This window comes from Pituophis catenifer, unplaced genomic scaffold (assembly GCF_029215685.1).
Source record: "Pituophis catenifer annectens isolate HBS135680 unplaced genomic scaffold, rPitCat1.0.hap2 SCAF_2, whole genome shotgun sequence".
NCBI classification, from domain to species: Eukaryota; Metazoa; Chordata; class Lepidosauria; order Squamata; family Colubridae; genus Pituophis; species Pituophis catenifer.
In genome coordinates this window covers 174,390,250-174,417,122 of record NW_027256882.1, presented here as the reverse complement: position 1 = coordinate 174,417,122, position 26,873 = coordinate 174,390,250, and the positions used below count along the sequence as shown (strand labels likewise).

General features: G+C 42.6%; 2 protein-coding genes and 1 long non-coding RNA gene across 7 annotated transcripts in view; 1 reads left to right on the top strand and 2 right to left on the bottom strand.

Annotated features, from left to right (window-relative positions):
• Positions 1-227: 227 nt before the first annotated feature.
• ALAS2 (5'-aminolevulinate synthase 2) lies at positions 228-19,353 on the bottom strand. Its single transcript, XM_070938114.1, has 11 exons — positions 19,232-19,353; positions 11,928-12,121; positions 10,129-10,269; positions 9,931-10,029; positions 5,553-5,775; positions 4,221-4,405; positions 3,924-4,103; positions 3,219-3,383; positions 2,361-2,629; positions 1,886-2,048; positions 228-510 (listed from the first exon to the last, which is right to left on the bottom strand). The coding sequence occupies exons 1-11, from the start codon at positions 19,351-19,353 to the stop codon at positions 347-349; spliced, it is 1,905 nt and encodes a 634-aa protein (XP_070794215.1). The 3' UTR covers positions 228-346.
• Positions 19,354-19,489: 136 nt separating this feature from the next.
• Positions 19,490-26,873, top strand: part of PRICKLE3 (prickle planar cell polarity protein 3) — a 33,543-nt gene continuing 26,159 nt past the window's right edge. For 2 of the 4 annotated variants that reach the window (XM_070938113.1, XM_070938110.1), the window contains exon 1: positions 24,724-24,856. Coding sequence is in view for 2 of the 4 variants with exons in the window: in XM_070938110.1 (XP_070794211.1) it covers positions 24,815-24,856 (42 nt within the window). In the remaining 2 variants the exon portion in view is untranslated. Of the gene's footprint in view, positions 19,545-24,090; positions 24,476-24,723; positions 24,857-26,873 lie in introns of those variants that run through there. The other 2 variants (XM_070938112.1, XM_070938109.1) reach the window with 2 other exon arrangements.
• LOC139312909 (uncharacterized) lies at positions 23,770-24,881 on the bottom strand. Of its 2 annotated transcripts, none has more exons than XR_011600043.1 (2): positions 24,760-24,881; positions 23,770-24,112 (listed from the first exon to the last, which is right to left on the bottom strand). It is a non-coding gene; the product is annotated as an uncharacterized lncRNA (long non-coding RNA). The 2 variants fall into 2 exon arrangements; XR_011600044.1 differs by lacking the exon at positions 24,760-24,881 and adding an exon at positions 24,389-24,606.

Below are 26,873 nucleotides of genomic sequence, written 5' to 3'. Positions count from 1 at the left end.
TGTGGAAAATAAGAGTGTAATCTGTGGGAGCCTTTCACTTTGTTCCTTGGAAAACTGAATTACAACTTAGTATGTTGTTTGTACCCAGCCAGCTATGACTTACACTCTATCGGGGCTTGATGTACTATGTGAAGTCAGTGCCACTGGCTCCTTGGGATGCAAAAGGCTGCCAGCCAGAGGAATTTCTTCATCCCAAATTCTCACATTCTATGAAATCTGCAGAAAAGGCCATTTCAGAGCTTTATTGTATTCAGACAATCTCTTTTCTGCTGGGCAGCCTTGGTGGGAGGCATGCCCCTCTCTCTTCCCATTCCCAGGTGGCGAGCTCTGTGGCCTGAGGCACTCCTTAGGCACAAAGGGTGACATAGCGGGGGCCCATGTTTCCAAAGTAATCCCGCTCCCATTCACTCATGAGGGCAAAATGAAGTGGGCGGTGGCAGAAGTGGCACTCGGGGGAGGTTGAGACCTGCAGCGGTAGGCCCACCTCCTGCCAAGCAGCCAGAAGTTTTTCTGGAAGAGAAGAAAACAGAGAGCTTAAAATACTATTACTAAAAGACTAAAAAACTATTAGCATTGCTGCTGAATGGGCCATTGGGAGCTAGATGATGGCCTCTGGAGCTAGTAGTAAGAAAATGAATGGCCATAGGCCTGAATTAGAAGCTAAAGATGAGAGGAAATCACTGGCCTTTTTAAAATCCATGTGAGGAAAGAGTCAAATCTCTGTATTGAAAGCTGCTGCTTGTGTTCTATTTATAGACAGAACTGTGGGCTTACCATTGTCTGCACCAGCAGAGGGTAAGTCTCGGCTCTTATTTCATCCTGCTTTTGAATTTACTTCTAATGATTAAAAACGTTGAAAAATCTATACAATTTTATTTTATAAAACATGGGTTAATATCTAAAGAGATCTTTCAGTGTCTAAGGAACTTTTTAACACTCCCCATAAATATCAGCTACTATTATATTTACAGTATGAGTTTGTGGAGTTAAAAATAAACACAAACAGTACAGTTGTGGAGTTAAAAATAAAAAATTCTCCACTGGCCACTTGGTGGCAGTACTTACTCACCATAGGCGGATAACTATTGGCCATATGTGTAAAGTAAAATCTCCCAAGGGAGAAATAAAGAGAATTCCAGTGATCAGAAGGCCACGTGCACTGGATCCTATTCATTGTCAGCCTTTTACAAGACTGGACTAGAGGTACCAATAGGATCAGTTTTGGACTTTCAGATGTACAATTTTTACAAGCCCTTTCAAAACAGTTTACTGAGGGGTGAGGAGACTTCCTTTTCTACATTTGATGGTTAACCATTATTGGGTGGAAAAAGCAGGTCACTAGGCACAAATGAAGCATCCCAAAAAGTATATGCATCTACTTAGAACTATAAATCAGAGAACTCCTAGCTGCCATATTTACATAATATACACTGTTAGGTTTTCTAGAATCTAGTTTTTTCTACCATATTTTTTCTATGGTACTAGATTTGAATTTTGTTTGCTGTGAAGTTACTTTACCACAAGCCTGGTGCTAAAATTCAAAGCGGGAGATCAGAATAGTTGGCATCCATTTTCATTATTTTTCATCTTCCATCCACGATGAAATGGCAGTTAATTTTAGCTACTGTTTGTGCAGAGCAGCTTCAGCTTGTAAAAGTATGTCTCAGGCTTAGGGTTCAGTTCTGTTTATGACATCCTCAGTGGTTGCTGCACTGAGCTAATAATAAAGAGAAGCAACCATAACTTAATTATCGCTTCAGAGCCTTGTTTCCACAGAGATTTCAAAAGTTCTAACCCTGCCCTTTACTAGTATTTAATTTATAGAATGAGATGATTTATGTAGGATAGAGCTGGGGCCTTAGTGCTCATGGCACTGGAGACTCACCCACAAAGTAGTCCATCATGGGTGGGGTGTGATGAGGCGAGGGGGCCAGCCGCAGCAGTTCCTCCCCCCGGGGCACAGTAGGATAATTGATGGCCTGGACGTAGATGTTGTACTCTGAGAGGAGTAGGTCACAAAGCTGGGTATTCAGGGCTGCATCTCCAACCTGAGGAAGAATGAATCGGACAACTGAGGAAGGGCATCCAGCTGTTTCATCCATCTGGAAAGTTGGCCATAGAGAGTTTAGGGTATCCAGGATTCCCCTTGTGTGATGGGACACAATTCTGCAGCTACTCAGTCCCGTTCATTCATTTCATTTTCTTAAGTATTCTATAAAGGGCTGTGTATATTAAAGACATGGCAAAGTGGCGTCGGTGGAATTTAAGCCTTTCACCTTGAGGACTTTACCCCAGATTCTGTGTCTGTTTTACTTCTAGAGCCCTAGATTCTCCCTTCCACCATCCCAAGGCATCCATACCCGTATGGGAATGATGTGACTTGGGCAGCTGACCACAGGCAGCCCGGCATCCATAAGCAACTGGCGCATATGCTTGACATTCCGCTGGTGGGCACGGCGCAGCACCTGCCCCTCAGGACTCTTCAGGATCCGAACAGATTCCAGGGCCCCAGCCAATACCATGGGGGGCAGCGAGGTGGTGAAAATGAATCCGGCTGCATAGGAGCGCACTGTGTCAATGAGGGAAGTAGTGCTTGCAACATAGCCACCCACGCAGCCGAAGGCCTTTCCTGGAGGAGAAAGGGAGAAAAAGAAAGGTGTATCTTTAATGACAAGCGTGTCTTATGCTATTAAGTGTATTTAGCATTAAAAAACATGAATGAGCTAGTGCAGTTAAAAAATAGCACAATGACTTCTGTGAATTCTGGGAAGCTGCTGGATCTGAAAACTTGTATAGAGTATGCAAGCTGGACATATTGTACGTCTTGCATTTTTTCCTCCTTATGAATGATAAGGAGAAAAAAAATCAGAGGCGGAAATCTTGCAGCAACCAGCAGAACTCACCAACTTTGGATCTTGAGATGGTCAGCTTTTTAATGGCCAGTAGGGTTCCCTGAGAGCAGGAGTCCCCAATCCCCAGTCCGTGTACTGGCACCAGTCTGTGGCATGTCAACAGCCGGGCCACACAAATAAGCGAAGCCCCAGCCACAGTATGCAGGCAGCATGCAAAACCACGCCCCCTCTCCGGTTCGCAGAAAAACCTTTCTCCACGGAATCAGTCCCTGGTGCCCAAAGGTTGGGGGCCAGCCAGATGCCTTATAGTATTTATGACACACTTTCTTTCTGGTTCCTCTCTGGGCCTTTGCTTTCCCAACTCACCCAGAGTGCCAGATACGATGTCTATTTTGCCCATCACTCCATCACGTTCTCCAATGCCAGCTCCCTGGGCCCCATAGAGTCCCACAGCATGGACCTCATCCACAAAAGTGATGGCCCCATAGCGGTGGGCCACATCGCACATTTCTTCCAGGGGGCAGATGGCACCTGCGAACAAAGGACTATTGAAAACACTGGATTTGGCCAATTACCTGAATGACAAAAGCTTCCAATCCACTTTTTTGTGTGCATGCAACTTCCGGACTACCCTTTTTGCAGTCTGTTTTGCAGTATTAGTCTAGTGGCTGCCTCTAGTCCTGCAAGTCTTTTGACTGAGTCCCTGTTTATTGTTATTTATTGTTCATCTAGTCCAGAGGTCTTCAAACTTGGCAGCTTTAAGACTTGTGGACTTCAACTCCCAGAATTCTCCCTGGAGAATTCTGGGAGTTGAAGTCCACAAGTCTTAAAGCTGCCAAGTTTGAAGATCTCTAATCTAGTCATTTCCATAGTGACCCATTATCTTTGCCACTTTTCCCCTGAACCTGCTGTTGGTTATCCCTTCTTCAACTGGCCAAGGAATCAGGGTTGGCCCAGGAAGAAGGAAGTGCTTTTGGTCAGCTTATACCTAGAAACCCCTTTCTGATGCATGATGGTGTTTTATGAAGTCATTAGGACACCGTATAGCAAAACCTAAAGGGAGGCAATTACCGTCCATCGAATGCACAGTTTCAAAGGCAACAATCTTTGGGGTGCTGGGTTTGGCCTTGCGAAGGAGCTCCTCCAAATGGTCTGGATCATTATGCCGAAACACATACTTTGGAACGCCGCTGTTTCGGATGCCCTGGATCATGGATGCATGATTCCCAGCATCAGAGTAGATTTCACATCCTACGGGAGAGAAACCAAGCCAAGAGTAATGCCCCATCTCTCCTCTTCCCACAAATTAGAGAGAACAGAGGTCTTCACTTCAGGCTGATCCTAGGGACTCCTGTACTGCCTGGTTACCTGGCATCATGCGGGCAAGCGTGAAGAGAGTAGAGTCATTGGCCACAAAACAGGAGGTAAATAGCAGAGCGGCATCTTTGTTGTGCAAGCTGGCCAATTCCTCCTCCAGAGCCACGTGGAATCGGCTAGTCCCAGAAATGTTCCTGGTACCTCCAGCTCCTGCTCCATAACGCTGCAGAGTATCCCTGCAGGTTAGAAGAGGAGACTGAGACCTTGCTCAGAAAATAGCAAAGATCATCTACAACCAGTTCTCATACCCGGCTTTCAAGTTTCTGAGAGGAAAGCTTTTGCTAGAGACAACCTTGCTGGGTTCTGAATATAGGTAGTCCTTGACTTATGACCACAGTTGGAACCAGAATTTCTGTTGGTAAGTAAGGTAGTTAACATTGGGTAAGTCACACCTAGTTTTACAATCTTCTTTGCCAAGATTGTTAAGCGAATCACTGCAGTTGTTAAATGAATCATGCCATCGTTAAGTGAATCTGGCTTCAACCATTGACTTTCTAATCTAGAACTATCTGAACCCTTCCATCAATGACTTATGTCTCTGCTGACCTTAACTAAGCTAAAGCTTGAGCAAGGTATGGTTCAGGTAGTTCTAGAAAAGCTTCAAGAAATGCCCATATTTCTTTTTTCTTTCAGACCAAGGTGGTCTTTGACAGAATAAGGCTAACATAAATTGAGAAATCTACCATCCACCCCAAATTTTATTCAATTGTCAGTGGCAAAGCAAGGGTCCCCCCCTCCACTATAGAGTTCTCTATAGAGTGGCAAAGCGAGGGTCCTCCTCTCTACTATAGAGTTCTCTATAGAGTGGCAAAGCGAGGGTCCTCCTCTCCACTATAGAGTTCTCTATAGGGTTGCAAAGCGAGGGTCCTCCTCTCCACTATAGAGTTCTCTATAGAGTGGCAAAGCGAGGGTCCTCCCCTCCACTATAGAGTTCTCTATAGAGTTGCAAAGCGAGGGTCCCCCCCTCCACTATAGAGTTGGTCTCTATAGAGTGGCAACGCGAGGGTCCCCCCCCCTCCACTATAGAATTGCTCTCTATAGAGTGGCAACACCAGGGTCCCCCCCTCCATTATAGAGTTGCTCTCTATAGAGTGGCAAAGCAAGGGGTCTCCCCTCCTATGTAGAGTTGCTCATGAATATCAAGGAAAGCCTCAGGCCCTCCTCAGGTTGGACTCAGTTTCCCCATTATCCCCATTATGCATGTTGGCTGGGAATAGTGGGAAATAGAATTTCACCAATGGGGAAAAGCTGGACACGGGGAAAATTAGAATTGTTTGGGAGTTGTGGAAAATGGCAGTGCAGAGAGTATTGTCTGCCACTCACTGTATGGCTTGCAGCACACGAGGGTGGCGACTCATTCCGAGGTAGTCATTGCTGCACCAGACCGACACCTCTCGCGCTTCAACCTCAGAGGTAGAGAAGTCCTCAGCGAAAGGATAGGCATCTGCCCGGCGATTCACAGTCTTGAAGATCCGATAAGTATGATCTTGTTTCTTTGCTTGGATCTTTTCTTCAAAGAACGCATCATAGTCAAACACAGGGCTCTCTGTTAGGAAACCACAGGGGTTAATTTCTGCCTGCACTGACCCTCACTCATTGTCTCTCAATGGTGACTGTACAGTTAAAGAACAGCATGCAGGAAGGGGCCACCTGTTGTGACTCCAACTCCCGAGCCTGTCCTCATGGAGGAAGAGGACTCAGAAGGTGAGGGGGAGGAACTGACAAAGCCTCCCTCTCCAGGACCCTCCTCTCTGGCAATGCCTCAGGTTCCATCCGAAGGCCAGGAGGAACAGCCTGGGATGGGCCAGGAGGCAGGCATTTCAGAGCACCCATTGATAGAGAGTGATAATGATGAATCCTGGCTTGATCCCAGGCAGCCTCGGAGGGAGAAGCGTGCGCAGCAAAAGAAGAGGCGTGGTAGGGCCAGGGATTGAGCTGAGTCACTGAGCCATGCCCCACAAGGGATAAAAGGGGGCGTGATTGCTCGGCAGGCTTTGTGACGGACAAAAGTTTAAACTCTAAAGAGTCACATCGTGAATCCTGCACTTCGGTTCAGATATATTTTGTACTAAACTCCTGTGGATAATTTGTCGCTCTGGAAACGGACTGCAGATAAGGCCTCTCCTGCTTTTTGGGATTACTAATTGGACTTGGCAGGCGTTTTACAGTTAGCTGCCAGAACTCTCGTCTGCCAGGAATTCTGGTCTGTTTATACAATAAATTATTGGTTTTGATACTGCATTTGTCTGTGTGAGGACGGGGGACAGAACACTACCAAAGTTTATTATTTATTTTATATCCTGCCTTTATTACTTTTATAAGTAACTCAAGGCAGGCGGTGAACATATCAAGTATTCCTTCCTCCTCCTATTTTACCCACAACAACAACTCTGGAGTGGAGTGTGCTGAGAGATTGGTCCAAAGTACCCAGTCCCACTTTCGTGGGTAAAATGGGACTAGAACTCAGTTTCCTGGTTCCTAGGACAGCACCTTAACCGCTACAGCAAACTGGCTCTCAATGTTCTGTTTAGCCTGGGTTAACCTTCTATTATTGTGGGGTAGAACCAGGGGTGAAATGCTCCCGGTTTGGACCAGATAGCCTGATCCGGTAACAATGGCGGCGGGTGGTTCAGAGAACCTGTAGGAAAAATCCCTGCGCCCCCCCCCCCCCCATGCCCAGCTGAGCTGCGCGATCATCAGAGGCTTTTTTTTACTTTTAAAAGCATTTTTTCTACAATCTCTTCGGCAGAAAAAATGCCTTTAAAAGTAAAAAAAAAGCCTCTGATGATCCCAGCTGAGTTGCCTGATCATCAACTCAGGCAACTCAGCTGGGATCGTCAGAGGCTTTTAAAAGCATTTTTTCTACAACCTCTTCAGCCGATTTTTCAGGCATTTTTTTTTCTACAACCTCTTCGGCTGAAGAGGTTGTAGAAAAAATGCTTTTAAAAGCCTCTGATGATCCCAGCTGAGTTGCCTGAGTTGATGATCAGGCAACTCAGCTGAGATCGTCAGAGGCTTTTAAAAGCATTTTTTTCGGCCGAAGAGGTTGTAGAAAAAATACTTTTAAAAGTTAAAAAAAAAAAGTTGGCCATGCCCACCCAGTCACACTACCCCCCACCACTAAGCCACGCCCACAGAACCAGTAGTAACTAATTTTACATTTCACCACTGGGTGGAATCTGAATAATTAACATTTTGCAGTTCAATGGTTAAGCCCCAGTGGTGATATTCAGCCGGTTCTATCAGGTTTGAGCGAATTGGTAGTGGCGGCTGCAGGAGGCTCCGCCCACCTGCCCGGACATCATCATGTTCTGTTTTGGACACTCTGCTCATGTTCAGAAGGTCCTGCGCATGTGCAGAGGCGCACACTCACATTTGCGAACTGGTAGTGAAGGTAAGTGAATACCACGCCTGTTTAGGCCACTAGGTAACAGGGCAGCACCTAACATTTAATAGAGGAGATACAGGTTTGGAAGCTTTAACAATCTTCTCCTATGTGGTGCCCTCCAACTGGAATTCCCAACCATGTAAATCCAGTAAGACGGGCGATGCTGTTTTGGGACATGAGAAATGAAGTAAGAGACAAAACTCTATTCTCTGTAAACATATGCCGAGGTCTTCTACTACTTCCTATAGTGGACCTTTATGGTGGGCCTTTGTTGGCCAGAATATCAATGGTCTGAATACAGATACTCACCAGATGGCAGCAAAGAGATACAGAAAATTCTGACAAGATTTTTGCAGCCCAGATACAATGAGCATGCAGTGTGCATCCAGAAGGTCAAAGACTTAATCCCTACCATTTCAACCTGAATATAGAACTGGTAATATAAAAACCAACCAACCAGCAAACCGTGCCTGAAACTCTGGAAACCAGCTACAAGGGAGAATAAATAATGCCAAATATTTAGACTTGCTATATAAAGCCACATAAAGCCTATTCATGCAAGGCATTTTGGATAGCTTCCACCGGGCTTTTTGATGGTAGAACAATCATTGCCAAACATCATGCTGAGCACAACTGTACAAACATAACGAAAAAGCAATAATTAAGAAACGAAAAAGCAAAAAAGCAATTATGTGGAGGGAGGGGGTGGTTGGAAGTCCCAAATCTAGTTTAAGGCAATATGCTTGTTATTATTTGTTTATTTATTTCACATTTCTTATAGCCTGCCCAGCTCAGAGTTATGGAGAAAAAAATGTGCAGGCTGTTCATTTGTAAAATTGCAATAGTTTTTGTAAACTTTCAGTAAACCTAATGAAAGCCTTATTTTAATATACAGGTAGCCCTCGTTTAGTGACCACCTCATTTAGCGATCGTTCATAGTTACGACAATAATGAAAAGGTAACTCTGCAACCAGTCCTCACAGTTGGTTATTAAGACCAGCTGCCTGCAATTACTGCAGGGTTCGAATCTCACCAAGGCTCAAGGTTGACTCAGCCTTCCATCCTTTCTAAGGTAGGTAAATTGAGGACCCAGTTGTGGGGACAATAAGCTGACTTTGTATAAATATACAAAAGGATGAAGGCTATTGCTGAGCACATTGTAAGCTGCCCTGAGTCTTCGGAGAAGGGCGGCATATAAATCAAATTTAAAAAAAAAAAAAAAAAAAAGTTACGACTCTCACAGGTCTGTAAAGCAAAGCAAAGCTGAAAGGAGATCATAAGTGCAGTTTCAATTTTATTCAGTGACTGCTTTATTTGATGATCTAGTTGCCGGTCCCAGTTATAATTGCTAAATGAAGACTACCTGTAATTACTGAATAATTAAGGGTTCTTATGCACTCAAGGAACTCAACAGAGAAGGTGCCTAATGCTTCTCTGTGTGCTTTAATCCTTGGCTTGCTATCTTCCAATCAGATCTCAGAGAAGGCCAAAGATTTGGGTCAGGGGTGTCAACTCCCAACATATAGGCTGGATGCGTCACATGCTGGTCACGCCCATGCACGGTTTAGTGAAGGGGGAAAAAGTCACGATACATCAGGTGATGACACTGTGATGATGCGAGTTTGACACCCCTGATCTAGGCAATTATTCTGCACTGTACATGGATTGTAACTGAAATGTTTAATCAACCCCAATATAGAGACAGGGTAAAACATCTTTGCTCTCAGAGGCAGCTGTTGTATTTTGTTTTTGCCTGGGTAACTCTTATAGGTTTGTCTCATTCTGCTTAAATTCTGTAAACCACTGGCAGGTTAGCTGTAGAAAGGTAATGAAAAAAGGTGAGCTAAGTGTTTTTCCTTAAAAAAAAAAGGATCAACAGATCCCAACTCCTTCCTCTTTTGGGGCTTTAGTATAGATCACAGAGAAGAGAGATTGGAAATCTGGGACTGCTGTGAAGGTTGGGGCTGGTATAACAGCCTGGTTGCTAGACGATCCTCTGGATAAGGTATGGAGAGAAGTGGATGGGAATAGTCTTAAAAGCATCCTCACTTTATAAAAAGCTAAAAAGTGGTACAGTAGCAGATGGTATAAATAAACAGCAAATGCCATTTATACTTCCAATTTTCATTTGGGGGAGAGGAGGAAGAAGAGGCCAGACAGTTAAGCTTGAAACAATTAAATTCTTCAGACGGAATCAGTTAATCTGCGCTGCTGACCCTAATACCTAACGGAAGCTGGAAGATATCATAGACCCCCTAGGCAATTCCCCACCCCCACCCCATGGAAGAAGTTATCAGGAGCCAATTCCCCAACCTGGCATGTTGTCCTGGATGAGGTGAGACACTTTGTTAGAGTCCAGCAACTTCTTTCTGAGGCTGCAGTGCACCTCTCGGATCAAGGACGTCAGCACTCCTAGAGGGAGGGGGATGCACACAGGTCAGAAGAAGACGGGGGGGGCGGTCTCATCTTTCCCACTGCTGTGATCCCAAGGAAGTTGGCCTCCTTCCTTACCTGATTTGAAAGGCTTGACATCTTCCTGGAGTTCAGGTTTTGCTTCTTGCACAAAGGAGCTCTGGCCACTTTGACGCTCGGATTCCATAAAAGGGCACTGGGTGGCAGGGAGAGACTGTGGTGCTGAGTGGGGAATCGAAACTAGAAGGTGCACAAAAGAAAACCCATCGTGATTTCAGCCTCCAGAGACAGGTTGATAGAGATATTCTTGAGTAGGATTCCCAGGAGGCATGGCTTTTAGCAAATTTAGTGTAGGAGATGAGAAGGCTGAACTGGAAGGCTGTTTGGAATCATTGCACACTGCACAGCCACAAGAGACCCATCTCCAACCCAATTAAATACAATTAAAGGGAACATTAGGACAGGGATGGTAGGTACGCTGGGTGTTCTTTTGTACGCCCCTTACAGACCTCTTAGGAATGGGGCGAGGTCAACAGTAGACAGTCTAAGGTTAAAATTTGGGGGTTTGGGGGATGAAACCACAGAGTCAGGTAGTGCATTCTAGGCATTGACCACTCTGTTACTGAAGTCATATTTTCTGCAATCGAGTTTGGAGCGGTTCACTTTAAGTTTGTATCTATTGTGTGCTCGTGTATTATTGTGGTTGAAGCTGAAGTAACAACAACAACAACAACAACAACAATAATAATAATAATAATAATAATAATAATAATAATAATAATAATAAACTTGAACTCAGCAAATGCTCCTGGGTCCTGCTTCCAGACTCTCCACCACTTCAACTTTTTCCAAGGACTTTGAACTTAAGTAGATTCTTTGTCCATTCAGACTACTAGGTGTCCTGTTTCTCTAAAATGAGAACCCAAGTCCCAAAATTTTTGGTATTGGTCGTATTGTCAGTAAATCTGAGAAGTTCTATTCCAGGATGTCTAGTGGGTACCAGGATAGGGAAGGCTGGGGTTCTGGCATTGGATCTCCAGGGTTGCAGTCAGAGAAAGATTTTTCTTATCAGCTATTAACAATTTTTGCAATGGGAGATGAGGAATGTTACATGCGAGGTGTGTTTCATGTGAATATCCTCTATCTGTCATGAAAATATAACCAGCATGCCTGATTTCAGATCCCTCAATTGACTCAGTTGGACATTTGAACCAACTTTCAACACCTAATATTTTTAATGGTCACGAGCAAAGTTAGGACTAAATCTATGTCCCGTCAATCACATAATTAGAGATTATTCCATCCATACAAATCTGGGAGAGAATTCTTCTATAAGAATATAGGAAAACCAGGAACAAGATTCTAGTTTATATTTCTGGCAGGTTATATTCTCATTTTAATATGATTGCTTTGTCAAGGCAAAACTTTTTTTATGTATAGAGAAGAAAAGATCCAATTTCCACTTCCTTTTCTACAGACTGAAATACATATTAAATTCCTGAATGTGTCCACGTAATGCCAGCCAGGAAGTAAAAATTAGAAAAATTACAAGTTGCCTCTGAGCTAATTAGTGACTGTGAAATGATGACACCATGTCTTGAACTACAAAAGAACAATTTCAAAAGGAGCCACTCTATAAAAAGGGTTTTAGGTGTTTTCACACAGAGATTTCAACCCTTCTACATGTAATCAAATAATGTAGGGAGTACACATACTCTATACCCACAAAATATAGGTTTGTTACCAAGAGACTGGCTTGATCTAAAGAACCTTGAACACCTCTACATGAGCCCACTTGTGAGCTCCAAGCCTAAAATGTGTGGTTTGGTTTGGCATCTATGGATCTGATATGACATCGGTTTCTGTTTCCCTTCCAGTATCTTTTCCCATCATCTCACCAGTGTTTCCACAGGTGTCTTTTTCATTCTGCAGGTCAGTGACAGAACTATAGAAAGTGCGGGCCACCATCACAGGGCAACGTTGAGCACTGTTGACCAGCAGTGGACCAACTTTCCGTAGGAAGAGAGATGGATCTCGGGTCAGGAAAGGGCAGCACTGCAGGATTGAGGCCATGTTGCCAACCAGTTTTGTGCTATTCAAGAGAAAGAAAGAAAAAGAAAAAGATGAAATATATAAGCACTGGTAATAAGAATGCCACTCTAACTGAGCATGGTAGAGCAATGGCACCTTTCCGCAATCTGTTGCCCACCAGAGGCAGATGCATCTAGAGCAGTGTTTCTCAACCTTGGTAACTTTTAGCTGTGTGGACCTCAATTCCCAGAATTCTTCAACCAGCCTGGCTGGGAGATTCTGGGAGCTGAAGTCCTCACATCTTAAAGTTGTCAAAGTTGAGAAACACTGCTCTAGCAGGAACCAGACTGGAGGAGACTAAATCAAGCTGTGATCTTTTTAACAGTAGGATAAGGTCTAAACTTAAGAAGGAAGGAAGTGAAATGTCCCACTATAGAAATAGGTTAATTTCAGGCTAGTGGGATTGGTTCATTTTTTACAAGAAGGCCATGAATCATGCTTGCTGGAACCAATGGGAGCTGTTATCTACAATAACCAGAGAACATTGGCTTGCCTACTTCTAAGTAGATAAATGGCTCTCTTAGCTTACATTTTACATCGAGCTTTTTCTCCTCCCACCCCAAATCCAGAAGCAAGATTTTTTTAAAAAAAGGATGAGAGGAGAGAAAGAGTTTAATGTAAACTGCTAGATAAGAGAGCCATTGATCTGCTCAGAAGTAGGCAACCAATGTTCTCTGGATATTGTAGACCAGGGGTGTCAAGTTTGAGTTGTTACGGCATCATCACATGACATATCGTGACTCCCCCCTCTTCACTAAACCAGGCGTGGGTGTGGCCAGCATGTGACGCATCTGGCCTGAGGGCTGGGAGTTTGACACCCCTGTTGTAGACAATAGCTCCCACTGGTTCCAGCAAGCATGATCCATAATCAGGAATATTGGGAACAGTAACGCAAAATATCCACACAACAAATAGGTGAATGAGCTGCAGATTGCCCTAACCTAGAGGGACACTGCTTTGTCTTGGAAGTAATATTGAAGTGATTTTTTTTCTTGTTTTCTTCATCCAGAAGGAATTAATTTTCAATTAAGGCCCAAGGAAAATTGAGAGAGGAAAGCATCAAAAGAGTCAAAGAATTGTTTTAGTCTCATGGCCACGGCTGCCATAGTTCTTTTGTTGAGCCACCCCCACTCCTGTTGGAGGTCTGTTACCAGATCTTGTACTGGTTCTAATAAAACCTATTTAAATTTAGGCTGGCATCTGGAAAATATCCATCAGAATTCAGGGAAGGGAAAAACATTAGGATCCAAGAAAATAAAAAAGTCTCTAGAAATGTACACTGTGATGATCTCATCCAGGTTTACTCAGAAATGAATGCCAAGGATAATTACTGTGTCCTACTAAAAAAAAAAAATCCTTAAGACATGTAATTCTAGAAAAGGAGAGGTGAGTGAGACCAACTGCTGTGTTCCAGGACAGGTTTCGTGTCCCTTTGCTAATAGTGCAGCAGGTGCAACATATTTTACCCTTTGGACAAATGTATAAAACAAGACATGCTGCTAAGCAGGTATGGAAGAAACTTTCCCTCCTTCAAAGAGAATAATCTTCCAACTTCCCAAGGGGGATGATCAGGAAAAAAGAAAAAGAGCAGAAAACCTTATCAGAAAAGAGAGTCAAGCTGAGTAACATTACACAATGTGAGGAATTATGGACTGGGCTTCAAAGACAAGATTGTTGCTCATACAGGTAGTCCTCGACTTACGAAGTTCATTTAATGACTGTTCAAAGTTACAACAGCACTGAAAAAAGTGACTTACGACCATTTTTCACACTTATGACCACTGCAGTATCCATGTGGTCATGTGATCAAAATTCTGCCGCTTGGCAACTGGCTCATATTTATGACGGTTGCTGTGTCCCTGGGGACACATGATTACCTTTTGCAATCTTCTGACAAGCGAAGTCAATGAGGAAGTCACTTAACAACCGTGTCACTAATTTAACAACTTCAGTGATTCGCTTAACGATGGTGGTAAGAAAGGTCGTAAAATGGGGCAAACTCACTTAACAACTGTCTTGCTTAGCAACTGAAATGTTGGGTTCAGTTTGGTCATACGGTGAGGAATACCTGTATTTCTAAACAACTGAGGAAAAGGATAAAGATGAAGGTAAAGGTTCCCCTCGCACATATGTGCTAATCGTTGCTGACTCTAGGGGGTGGTGCTCATCTCCGTTTCAAAACCGAAGAGCCAGCGCTGTCCGAAGACGTCTCCGTGGTCATGGGGCCAGCATGACTAAATGCCAAAGGCACAAGGAACACTGTTACCTTCCCACCAAAGGTGGTCCCTATTTTTCTACTTGCATTTTTTACCTGCTTTCGAACTGCTAGGTTGGCAGAAGCTGGGACAAGTAACAGGAGCTCACTCAGTTACGTGGCGCTAGGGATTCAAACCGCTGAACTGATGATCACAAAAACAAGTTTAATGAGACTGTCCAATAGAGCTGTCATTTCATTGTGTAGGGCTGGATAGGAGGCACCCCTTTGGAATATGTGGGTGTGGGTGTGTTTGAAAACTATCTTAAGGTCACAGAATCACAGGTGCCAATTATAGCAGTCCATTCAAAACTAGGCAGCCCGGCACATGTGCAGATTTACAATAAACAATTCGCTAATCAATTGAAACCTTTCTCATCAATAGTTTAGTTCAATGGAATTGGTTTGGTCCTGATGCCATTGATCAATAGTCGCACTTATCTGCCTGCGAGCAGAGAAAGTCAATTTAATTTGCTAACTGAGGAGGTCTGCTCCTCAGCGGATGAACATACTCAGTTTATGACATTTACCTGGAAGGGTGACTTTTCCCCCATCAAATAATTTATCCTTATGTTTACTATAATATAGTATATATTTCTATATAGTAGGTTGCTAAATATAGTAAAGAAATAGAAAATAGAAAGGGGATGGCTTTATTTCAGAGGTGAAGCATTTTGAATTCAAAGTTAACTTCCTTTGGGGTATTGAACTACACTGTGCCCCAGCACATTTCACCTTATTATATGCTGAAAAGTCATGGATGATCACTAGGTGGCAGCAAAGAGATACAGAGTCTTCCAACTCTTTGCTGTCATCTACTGACCCAATAGATGTGTACAGTGCAATTATGGTAGCCTAATTGTACTTAGGCTACCATAGTAAGTAGCCTAAGTAAGGAGTAAGTTCTTAAAAGAAAAATATTCTCTTAAAGTCACGTCCTCTGATAGTCCTCTGGTCAACTACACAGATATTCCTCTGGTCAGCTACACAACTGACTGGAAGCCAGTTTAGAGTTAGGAAGAGGAACAATGGTTGTTTCCATATTTTGCCACGCAGAACAACCAAAAACTCTCTTTAATCTTCCTGGAAACACACCTAAATGGCAGGGATCACTGCAGAACTGAAAGTCTGCTTAGCCCTCAGGACAAAAAGAAGTACATCAAGGTAAGAGAGGGTGTGGAGGGACCAATTTTCGAGCGGAAAGCTTTGATGTCTTCTGTGCAACACTCTGATATGTCTGTGTATCTTACAGAATTTCTGACTTTTTTTTTTGAATAACAAAAACCTAGCAAGCAACCCCATGGAATTGTGATTTTTCATTTAAACAAACATGCATCTTGATGACGAACAATAGCATGAGATAGAGCAAACATTTGTATCTTTATATAAATAATATTTTTGATCCCAGTAGAAATTATGCTAAGAATATAATTTTTAGGCAGAGAACAAACATGCATAAACTTATCCTGAAAAGGAATATATATTGGTAAATAATATGTGGAAACACTGATCATGAACTACCTTGTGTGACTTACACATCTTTTGTAACCTATTTGTCCTTTTGTCAATTTTTTGACTAGCTATCTGATCTTGGCATCAGAAGTCCTTTGAGAAGGAAAGATCATATAGTGGACTGCATTTCTATAATTCCAGCTTCTTTTCTTAAGTGATTCTGGATACGACTCAGGCACCCCACAGAATGTTCTTAAGAGTTCTAGTATTTCTAAGAAAAATATAGGGGAGGGTGGAGAGATAAAATTTGTGTGTATACTCCACCTATTCTTTGAATATTCAAGGATTCTTCCTTTTTAGCTCCATAACAATCTGTGGAGGTTGGACCAAGAGAGAAAAATTGGCGTAAAGCTCCATAGCAGAGAAAAATTGGCGTAAAGCTCCAGAGCAGAGAAATTGAATTGGAGTCTTGGTAGTCTCCAACATCTCATTAGTGACTTACAGTGTCTTCATTGCATCATCCAATCATTGTTTATATCACTTCAATACTCTTATTTTAGCACAATGGCGATTGAATCATTTGAGAAGACAGTGTAAGTTACTAGTTGAGGAATGACCACTGAACTCACCACATCATGTTTGTTCTTTGTGAAGGAAAAAAAAAAGAATTGGAATGGGGAATGGGGAGTTTCTTTCTAAAATAAGTTAAAAGATAGACTTCTTAGGGGAGTAAGTAAATAATTGCAGAGATAATATGAATTGATAATACATTTCCATCCACCAAATACTAAATTTATTTATTTATTTATTTATTTAATTTAACTTATATGCCGCCCTATCTCCAACGGACTCAGGGCGGCTCACAACAATAAAACCCACAATAACCACAGTACAAAGTTAAAATACCTAATTAAACCAGATAAAAGTTAAAAACCCATATAAAACCCCATCAGTCCAGGCCGGGTATTAATTGCTGCTGGATTTGGTATTGGGTATTGGTATTGGTATTGAGGCTGCTGGATTTTCTTACATTGCAGTGGAATTTGTAGACTTCAACTAGTTCCCTGAAGTTGCTAACCTAATTGAAACATGCATGTGATTACATTATCACAATATTTTTTAAACAGTCTCAAACTCTGACACCTAACCAAATTTAAACTAACAATTACATTAAATAAATTAAAGCTCATTTTAATTTTAATCACTTAGTTTACCACAATGATAGGTCACCTCTGCTTTTACATGTTCTTTCACAAGAAGGGCACATGAATATGTTGGGCAGTGATAAGCTCCTCTCATTTTATCTGGCTTAAAGAAGACACACCCCAGCCCAGTTGTGATGATTAGAAATAAAGGACGCAATAAGAGCTGGAATGTGGGCTTTTAAGACAGCACCCATCATCTGCTCCTTCCCTCCTTGATCTGGAGTCAGATCAGAAATTGCATCCCTCAAAGGAACCCCAGGATCTGGTGCCGTTTCAGATTAAAGAAACCTGTAATACTTGGTGGGAGCAGAGAAAAAAAACTAAAACCAAAGCAAATTACTGAAATGCTTTTTCCTTTTAATACAGAACATCTGTTTGGGTTAAACAACGTCGCTAAAAAAGCTCAGATTTCTACATTCCCCGCAAAATACCACCTGCATGGAGGGGAAAAGGAGTAAACATTTCTTTTTCAAACATTTCCCTCTTCAGTTAAAGCATCACTTTGCATGTCTTAATTTTTATTTATGTTTAAGAGAGATATGCCTTTCTTTCAACTGGCTAGGGTAGCGGTGCTTTTCTCTGCCATTAAGTGTGCAGATGTCAATAGTTTACCTTCACAATGAGAACATTTTTTACATGCATTTAATTTTGCCTACTGAAGAGCGTATCAAGATAATCGCCCTGTCTCTGTCTCGCAATCTCTTACACATTGGGCAACTCAATGCAAATATGATACCTTAACTTGCATTCTGAATTGATATAGAATGCAACCAATACAATATACTGCTGGTAAGACACCACAGCAATGTGAACGGTGCCAACTAAAAATAAACTCATAATGAATATATCATTCCTGACTCAGATTAGAAATGGAACTTGACTGATCCAAACCAATTTTAATAATGAAATAAATATTTTAAAAAATCCTTCCCTTCTGCATATCTTCCAAAACGATAGTGTACAGAGGAGACCTTACAAATAGCTTTAAAAATCCAAACTGATTGATGTATGTTAATCAGCAATTTGCTTAATGTTTTACTTATTGAATAAAGTAGAGTTGGGTTAACTATGAACAATGGTTTATAAATCACACTAGCTGAGTTCATGTAATAAATTAAAACCATGAAGAAGCAAATCATATTTTTTGCATAAAATAACATGTGAACTTACAGAGAGGCATTATGTTAAAAAAAAATGCGTTAGCATCAGTTAATAGTTTTACTGGTGGGCAGAAGAAGGAAGTTACTTGAATTCTAATCCCAAATATCAAGCAATTACACCAAAGCCATACATAACCCTTTCCTGAGATCCCAACTGACAAGGAAATTGCAGTCCAAAGGAATTGTGTAACTGTTCCCCATTCTCATAATTTTCCTTACCCCCCTTCTTTTCTGTTTATATAGGTGAATATGCCCGTCTTTTCTTATGTCAGGGAAAAAGGAAACTGGAAAGCAGGCGCGAAAATGGCTGGAAAAAGGATGCTAACACCTGTCACTATTTTTCTGAATGGCTCCTTGGTTTGTTTTTCATTAGCAAAGACAAGAAGAGAAGACGTTGATTTATTATAACCTGCACCTATTTCATAATACTCAACTTGTTCATAAAGGGAGAAGATGCTGCGTAACTTCTTTGGTAGTAAAAATTGAATTAAAATAGGTTGGTCAATTATGTCTCTGGCAATTAGTTTTTTCAAGACAGGGGTGTTTTGTTTTGTTTTCTGCCTGAAAAAGTTCAAGACCTGTGAAGACAACACTGAATTCAACCTACTAGTTGATATCTATCCCACAACAGCAGTTAACTCCAAGCTTTACCAAGTTTCTTCTATTACTTTCTTGAAATCAAATCTCAGGAACAGATCAGCTGCTTGTATTTAAGCTAGTTGGCAGCCTTAAAATCAATCCCACGTACCCAGCCAAGCCACTGGCATGTTCCTTTAGCCACAGACTAAATATTAGAGGAAGTGAACAGAGAGCAATTCCCCTAAATGATCTTTCCATGATGTTGGAATGAGGAAGAGGAAAGGAGGGGAAAAAAGAAGATGAGCTTCACTTAGAAAAAGAGGACAGATGAGTGAAGACAGAATGAGTTAGAGAAGAGCTTAATAGCTGTCATCCCTCCCATTTTTTCTGCCTTGCTATTCAGGAATCCATAGAAAGTAACCCCAATCTCCCCAGACCCATACAATTAACCTTTTTCCTACCTGTTGACCTGCACTGAAGTCGAACAACTTCTGAATGTTATTTTGTGCTCCAAGCCCACTTGGATTGGGAGCTGCCTTTCCCCACCCAGCAGCTGAAGGCAGAGATAAGCAAAGCGGACCATGAGTGCAGTAGTTCCCTCCTGCTCATATTCAGCTGTTGGGGGATTCCATATTCAAGTTTAGATAATGCTAGTGTATCCTTCTTTCTAGTCATTCTTCTAAGCCAGCTTTCCTCAAGCTTCCCAATGGAGTGAAATTCAGCTTCTATAAGCCCCAACCAGCATCTGGGGTGAAGTGTGTATGTTTGTATCAGGTAAAGGAAACTATATGAAGCCAAAGAAATGGTGTAAGTTTTTCTGTGGTTGGCCTTGCCTGCCTGTTCTCCAGCTTCACAATAACTCTTATTTAGGAACCTGTGGTGGTGCTATTGAGGGAGCTAGCTAACTCTTCCTATCCTTGTCTGCTCCTCTGCCTGAGATCTCATATGGCCTGTGAGTAAAACTTTTGGAAAGAAGGAGCAAATCATAGGGGCCTTTCCTTACTAGGAATCCTTCCTATATTCAATGACCTGCAGGTCACAATGTTTTGAATTCACTCTTGATGCCATGACATGTTCTGTGGTGATTCACAGATGATGAAGTCTGCCTTAATTATACATGTCAATCCTGGCTTGCTATCATCAACAAGTGATGACTACTAATGTGAATCAGACTCTGGTGGGACTCTTTGTAATATGTGCCTGCAGTTTTCCTTTTTAATATCAAGAATTAGTGCCTGCCTTGCCTCTTAACTATTTTTCTCCTTCCCTTCTCAACTTCATCAAATGACATCTTGGGATCTCCTCAGGCTTATATACCGGGCTGATACTAATTAATGCCCCATATAGTCTGTCTATCTAAAGCTGTCTATCTAAAGTTGATGCTTATACAAGCCCTTTGTAAACTATAACCCAGTGTTTCTCAACCATGGCAACCTGTTGTTGAAGTCCACACATCTTCAAGTTGCCAAGTTTGGGAAATACTACTATAACTGTAGTTATAGTAATATCTGCAGTATACTGTAGTTAAACTCATGCAGACACTCTAGTAGATATGTCTACTCACATCCCCTGTTCTAGAGGGTTAGAAGGTATGGCAGGAGGCTATCTGGCAAATGGTATATTGAGATTGGTCATGACTTCTATGGTGAAAATTTTGTGGATAGCAAGTCCTTTGCATGACAGCTGTTTTATGAAAGCTACTATCACTTGTTTCCATTTTTCCAAACGTCTTTAGTGTCATAAAAAGTTTTTCCAGCTCTGCTTTCATGAAATGAATATGGATTCCGGACTCAACGACTTAAATTCCTTTCAGTAGCAGTTTTGTTTGGTGCAAAGGATGGGTATAAATGAAAACCGATCTAATTGCCTCTTATGTCCTTATGGTTATAGAAGCAATCAATAGGTTTATCCCATGACTCCAGATGCTATTCCTCAATCTGCTGGCCTTACCTTCAGTCCTTAAGCATGCATCTGAATAGGATGTTCTAGTTTTTGTATATGAATGTGAGCAAGAATTCCCATGAGATTTTGAAATCAGGGAAACGTACGAGAAGTTGGTTGTTTGACCTTTTTCTAACTCACCAAATTTTCTTCTGTGAATACTATTTGTAATAATTTATTTGAAATAGATCTAAAGCTGATGTGAACCTGGTTGGTACTTGGATGACAGATGACCAGGACATTTTAGACCCATTGAATAAATTGAAAAAGTGAAATAATATTTTAGAAGAAGGCTGGGACAAACTGCTTCCATACTGTTGCCAAGAGAATTAGAGGAATTTGTGCATTCAGCAGAAACTGTGTTGGTTTAGAAGGTGCCTTTATTTTCACCTTACTCATTCCATAGCTAAAAGAAAGGTAGTTGAAGACAGGGTGGGGCAGGGACAGAGGAATATTTCAGAAGAGAGTTTGTGATGAAGAATTAGCAGGCCAGATAATTTTGGTCAGTTTTTTTCTGGTCCTCCAGTTTGGTTCTAAAAATTTCCTAGTATTTTTTTTTAGGAAAAGAGTTTTTTTCTACAGCCTCTTAGAAGATGTTTAAAACCTTTCTTTATATGCTTATGACCTTTTTAAAGGCAGTCTTATAAAACATTCAGGTTTCTTCTAATTTAGCTGGGAAGAAACTCAATTCAACTCAAAACCTATATTCATCTATCCCAGGGGTCAGCAACCTGCGGCTCCGGAGCCGCATGTGGCTTTTTGGGCCCTCTGCTGTGGCTCCCTGTTGGGTGATCCCACCATTGGCTGGCCCTGCCCCTTGCCCTCCCCTCCCAGTCACTCCTCTCCTGGTCTGAGAAGGTAAGGGCACCGGTGGGGGATGAAGAAGCGGCCAGGGCAGAGACAGAAAGATACAGAGAGAGAGGGGAGAGAGAGAGACATAGAGAGATAAAGTAAGGAAGAAAGGGGGGAAGAGAGGGAGGGAGGGCAGAGAGAGATATGTCAAAAGGATTTTGTGGTTCCTTGTGTTTTTTAACAACTGGTTCTCTAGGCTAATGACCGGCTGGGTAGGCGTGGCTAGGGGGGTGTCATGTGACCGGTGGAAGTGAGTGACATTGAGTTGGCCACGCCCACCCAGGTTTTGTGGCTCCCGGTGTTTTCTTTTCTGTGGGAAACGGGTCCAAATGGCTCTTTGAGTGTTAAGGTTGCAGACCCCTGATCTATCCTCTTATCCTGTGCTACAGATACCTGTACATCTTCAACAAAATGTGGTTCCACCTTAAGTGTCTAAGCTTAGAGCTAGACTTTGCTATAACCCTAGTAGGCATCTTTATGGAAATCTTTTATACTGGAATGGGTAAATAAGGACCCAGTTGTGGGGGCAATAAGCTGACTTTGTATAAATATACAAAAGGATGAAGGCTATTGCTGAGCGCATTGTAAGCCGCCCTGAGTCTCCGGAGAAGGGCGGCATATAAATCAAATTAGAAAAAAAAAAATAAGGACAAATTTTTTATATACGGTTGTTTCTATATTATATTTATACATTCAGCTAATAATAAAGTTACAGAATGACATCATCATGCTTAAGAAAGAATCAATCTTTGACTTGTAGGGTTTTTTTCCAGAATACTTTCCACTTCCAACTTGATCAAAATTTTGCATCCACTTATCTTATACCAAAGTCATTTGAGGTTTTGTTGGAGAGAATTGGCCTTTATGCAAAACTTGGGAGAGGGGGGAATCACATTTTCACCAAACTTCCTTTTCTTATAGCAATGTAAAATGAATATAAACAATCCTCAAAGACTGGACATACAGTCACTCTGCATTTTCTCTTGGCAAAAATGCTAAGAGGAAATGTTTTCCTGTGGTTCTGCTTCCTTGCCCTTGAGTGTTGATGGGGGAGGTTAATTTATAGTGGGATGGAAAAGAAGAAAGAGCTGGCAGACAGACTGATTAAAGTAATCTCTAAAGGGAAGAAATAAATAAGGGCTGTGTGTGTGTGATCTTGTGGCTCTAAGATTGCATCCAGTATAACCCTTGCTTTTCTAATCCTGGTCCCTTTTCAGATGACAAGGATCAAACACCGGAGGGGTCATTTTGAAGCAGATGAAAAGATTAACATAATATTAAAAACCAAGAGCCCATTCTCAGGAAAACTCTTCAAAACCCAGCTGTCTCTAAGTGTGCGAGACAAACTCACCATGTTGCATTATTATTTTCCTGCAACCCTCACCCCCCCCAAAGATTTTTGTATGGGTTCTGCCCATCAAAAGATCATCTACCTCGGTTTAAATTGTATGGCTCTAATCAAAACAATCTGTAAATCTTGTGTTCCGCTTTCAGGCCACTTGGCTACGAAATTAAGCTGCAAATGCTTATGGCTTTATTTGGGAGTTACTCCAATTGACAGGGTTTAAGTGGTTTTTAAAGTCTGTTTTCAATTCTCTATTGGGCTGTGGCACAGCTTCTCTCCTTTATTATAGAATTATTTCCTTGATCCTCCTCCAAGGAGTTCAGATGGCGTAAATAGTAACCTTACAACAACCCTTTGAGGCACATCAACCTCTGAGAAACACCTGCTAGGATTTGGACTCAAGTCTGCCCTGTCCAAATCTGTGACTAGTAAGAATATTTTCTGTAGTTAAGAACAGTATCAGATTATTTACCTATCCATCTATCTTGCAGAAATAAATGGGCATTTCAGCAAGTCTCTAAATTGCAATGGAACATTAAACTCCTGGTGTTTTTTAATGAAAAAATATATAGCATTGCTTAGCATTGCTTAGCATGTGCTTCCCATTTTAATTTTCTTTAAAATATGGGGTAGAAGCATATACTTATTTTTTTTTTCTTCAGGAGACAATATACACTGATAAGCTTCCAGCTGATGCTACTTTTGATAAGGAAGGGCAGACTTTATAGGATGTTTTTATGTCTCTCGGTGTGATCACAGTTGCCTGGAGATCTTTCTCGCTACTTAGTAGACAACTAAGTAAACATCAAGGAGATTGGAAAATTATCTTCCCGGTATAGTGAAGAGCAATCACTCAGGTACTGTAATGTTAAGCCTCTTGGGCTGACTTTATTATCCTCTAGTTTGCAAAAGCTTATAGCAGTCAAATTGTGTCAGGACTGAACTGGGCAAGTAGAAAGAGTGTGTGTGTGTGTGAGAGAGAGAGAGTAAGCCTTTTGGGCTACTGTGTAAAGTCTGTAGACAAAGTCTCCTGGGATGTCTCCTATAGCTACGATAGAACCAAGAGGGGCTGTTTTCTTTCTTTCTTTCTTTCTTTCTTTCTTTCTTTCTTTCTTTCTTTCTTTCTTTCTTTCTTTCTTTCTTTCTTTCTTTCTTTCTTTCTTTCTTTCTTTCTTTCTTTCTTTCTTTCTTCTGAAGAGTAGAACTGTGGAACAGAGAAGAGGGGAAATGACAACAATTGAGAAAGAGGGAAATTGCCTCCAAGGACCTGGAGCATGATAAGAAGAAAAAAAAAAGTGGCAGGGATGCCAGGGGAAGGAAAAAAGCGGCGTTGGCTACTTAATAAGAAGTGACAGCAGGCCCGGGGAAAAGACTGGGAAGAGTTTAAATGGATGGAAAGTGACAGCGAATGGGGAAGGGAAGCAGCCAGCTCGTTTGCTTGACAAAGACGCGCTTCGGGGCGCAGGGCGAAGGAAGCCACCTGCTTGTGCGGTCAGCCGGAGATCCGCGTTCTTGCACCCTCCTGAGGACCCGGATCCTCGTACACACATACAGTCACGCAATGCAGGTAAGCCACCTCTGCGAGCGTCGATCATTGCGGTTATTAGGGCCCAGGACAAACGTAGCGGGGAAGCCGGCGGGAACCCAAGAGCCGAGAGCGCGCAGGGAGGGAACGATCCTGGGAGGAGGAGGAGGAGGAGGTTGTGGTGGAGGATGGAAAGGAAGCTCGCGTAAGAGAAGGCGAAGGGGCGGGATTGGGTGGCTGGAGGCGGGGAGGGATCCGGAGACGGCGACTCCTCCCTTGGGGAAGGGAAACGCAGCCACAGCCGTAGCAGCGCCCGGGCGGCTCACCTATCTCCAGGTTTCCCCCTTGCGCCCGGGCGCTGAAGACGGCGGGATCGGGGCCATGTTCAACCGCGGATCGCGGCGCCGACGATCCACCCGAGCCGTGAGTCCCCGTCAATGGGAGGAGGGATGGGTTGGGAATCGGACCGAAGCCATCTCGAGCAGGCGGCAGCCGCGGCCCATTCGGAGTTCGGGGGTGGGGGAGGGAAGGGAAGGGAGGGAGGCCGGAGGACGAGATCAGAAACGGCACGAGGCGCTGTAATGGATGGGCGGGGAGAAGAGGCGGCGGGGCTGGTCCCGGCGGGGTGTAATTAACTTCATTCCCTCTTCCCAAAGGAGACGTCATGGGAGGGGGTGGCGGTGGAGAGATCAGTATTGCAAAGATACCGAACGGATTTTCTCATGCCAAGGTTTCCAGGGAATCCTCCGGATAAAAGGGATCCCCCCTCCCCCTCCAAGAGGATTAAGGTGCTCGGATTACAGGGCAAAAGAGGGCAGGTGGCTCGGCCTCAGGGCTGGCGATGTGGGGGGACGGGACGGGACAGACGAATATCTTGTCAGCAGCTCTTAGGAGGAATGTTGGCGCTGGACTCCGGGTTCTGTTATTTCACCACAGATACCCCAGACCCTTGGAGGGAAGGGTAAGAGAATTTCAGCTACCCCACCACATCCTATTAAGAGAAGATGCTGAGTCTGGGGCCTAGAAAGGTGTCCCGTGCAAGCTCTAAAGTGGCTGATGCCAATTGCATTAAAGCACTGCCAGTACGAAAGACACAGGTTGTTGTTGTTTTTTTTAATTTGATTTATATGCCGTCCTTCTCCGGGGACTCAGGGCACCTTAAATGCGTTAAGCAATAGCCTTCATACTTTTGTATATTTATACAAAGTCAGTTTATTGCCCCCACAAACTGGGTCCTCAATTTACCTACCTTAGAAAGGATGGAAGGCTGAGTCAACCTTGAGCCTGGTGAGATTCGAACTTACAGTAATTGCAGACAGCTGGTGTTAATCACAATGCTATCAGTCTGCTGAGCCACCAGGCCCTTTCAGTGAGACACAATATCCACAGGAGGGCCACCCGAAGGGAATAAAATGCTAGTTTTTTCAAAGGCAGTTGCCATTATCTGTGGCTGTGCTGTGGAGACCCATTGTCTTTGCAGGGTGTTTTGTAAATCCGAGGTAGGTGGCATGAAAGAGATGGTTTGGGATGCCTGTTGGATCATAGGGTTTTTGCCAAACGCAGGATAGTCATCTGTTCTCAGGAGTTTTGTCAACACACACTTGAATCAACACAAAACCTATCATGGAAATCATAACCCAAAACATCTGGATTGTAAAATCTTTCTTATGATCTTAAATCCATATTAATTAAACATGCTTTATTTCAGAAGAAATAATGGGGGTTGAAGGAGGTGGGGGGAGGAGGAATTGTGGGAAGGCCACAATTCATCAGTATGTGGAGGACCATAGCATTCCTTATCTCCTGCTTTGAGATCCTGAACTGGACTTTCTTAATAAATTAAACAAGTAGAAAGACTGTAGAAATTCTTAAGAAAAAGGTGAATGATACAAGCATGAAGTTTGCTCACATGAAAATGGTTATGCATTCTTTCTATGTAAATGGTCCCTGCATATCCCTAACCTTTACACCTGTGAGCAATACCCAAAAGCGTCCAGTTGCCCATAACATCCATGTGCTAAGTTCAATAATAAGAGCATATGGAATCTTCCAGTGAGACTTTTCCTCTTGACAGTGAAAGGTTTTGATAAAGTGCCATGAAGGTGAGTGATGTTCCAGAGCCAGTGTTGGACTGGCACCAAACAGCCCAAAGTTTAACCCCACTCTCAACTATAGAAACTCCTTGGTGATTTGAGATAGTCATTCTATCTCAGACCAACATGCCCACAGAACAGTGAGGAAAAATGGAAGGAAGGAAGGCGCATAATGTGCACCACCTTAAACTCCTGAAGAAAATGTGGGATGTGAATTTAATACATGAATCACAAGCAAAAAATTTCTGCATCTAGGTCTTTGCTGGAGGAGCATATACCATTAATTTTAGTATTTGTAGGAGGCACAATAAAAGGATAGGGAGAGGCAAGTTAACAGTGTAATAACA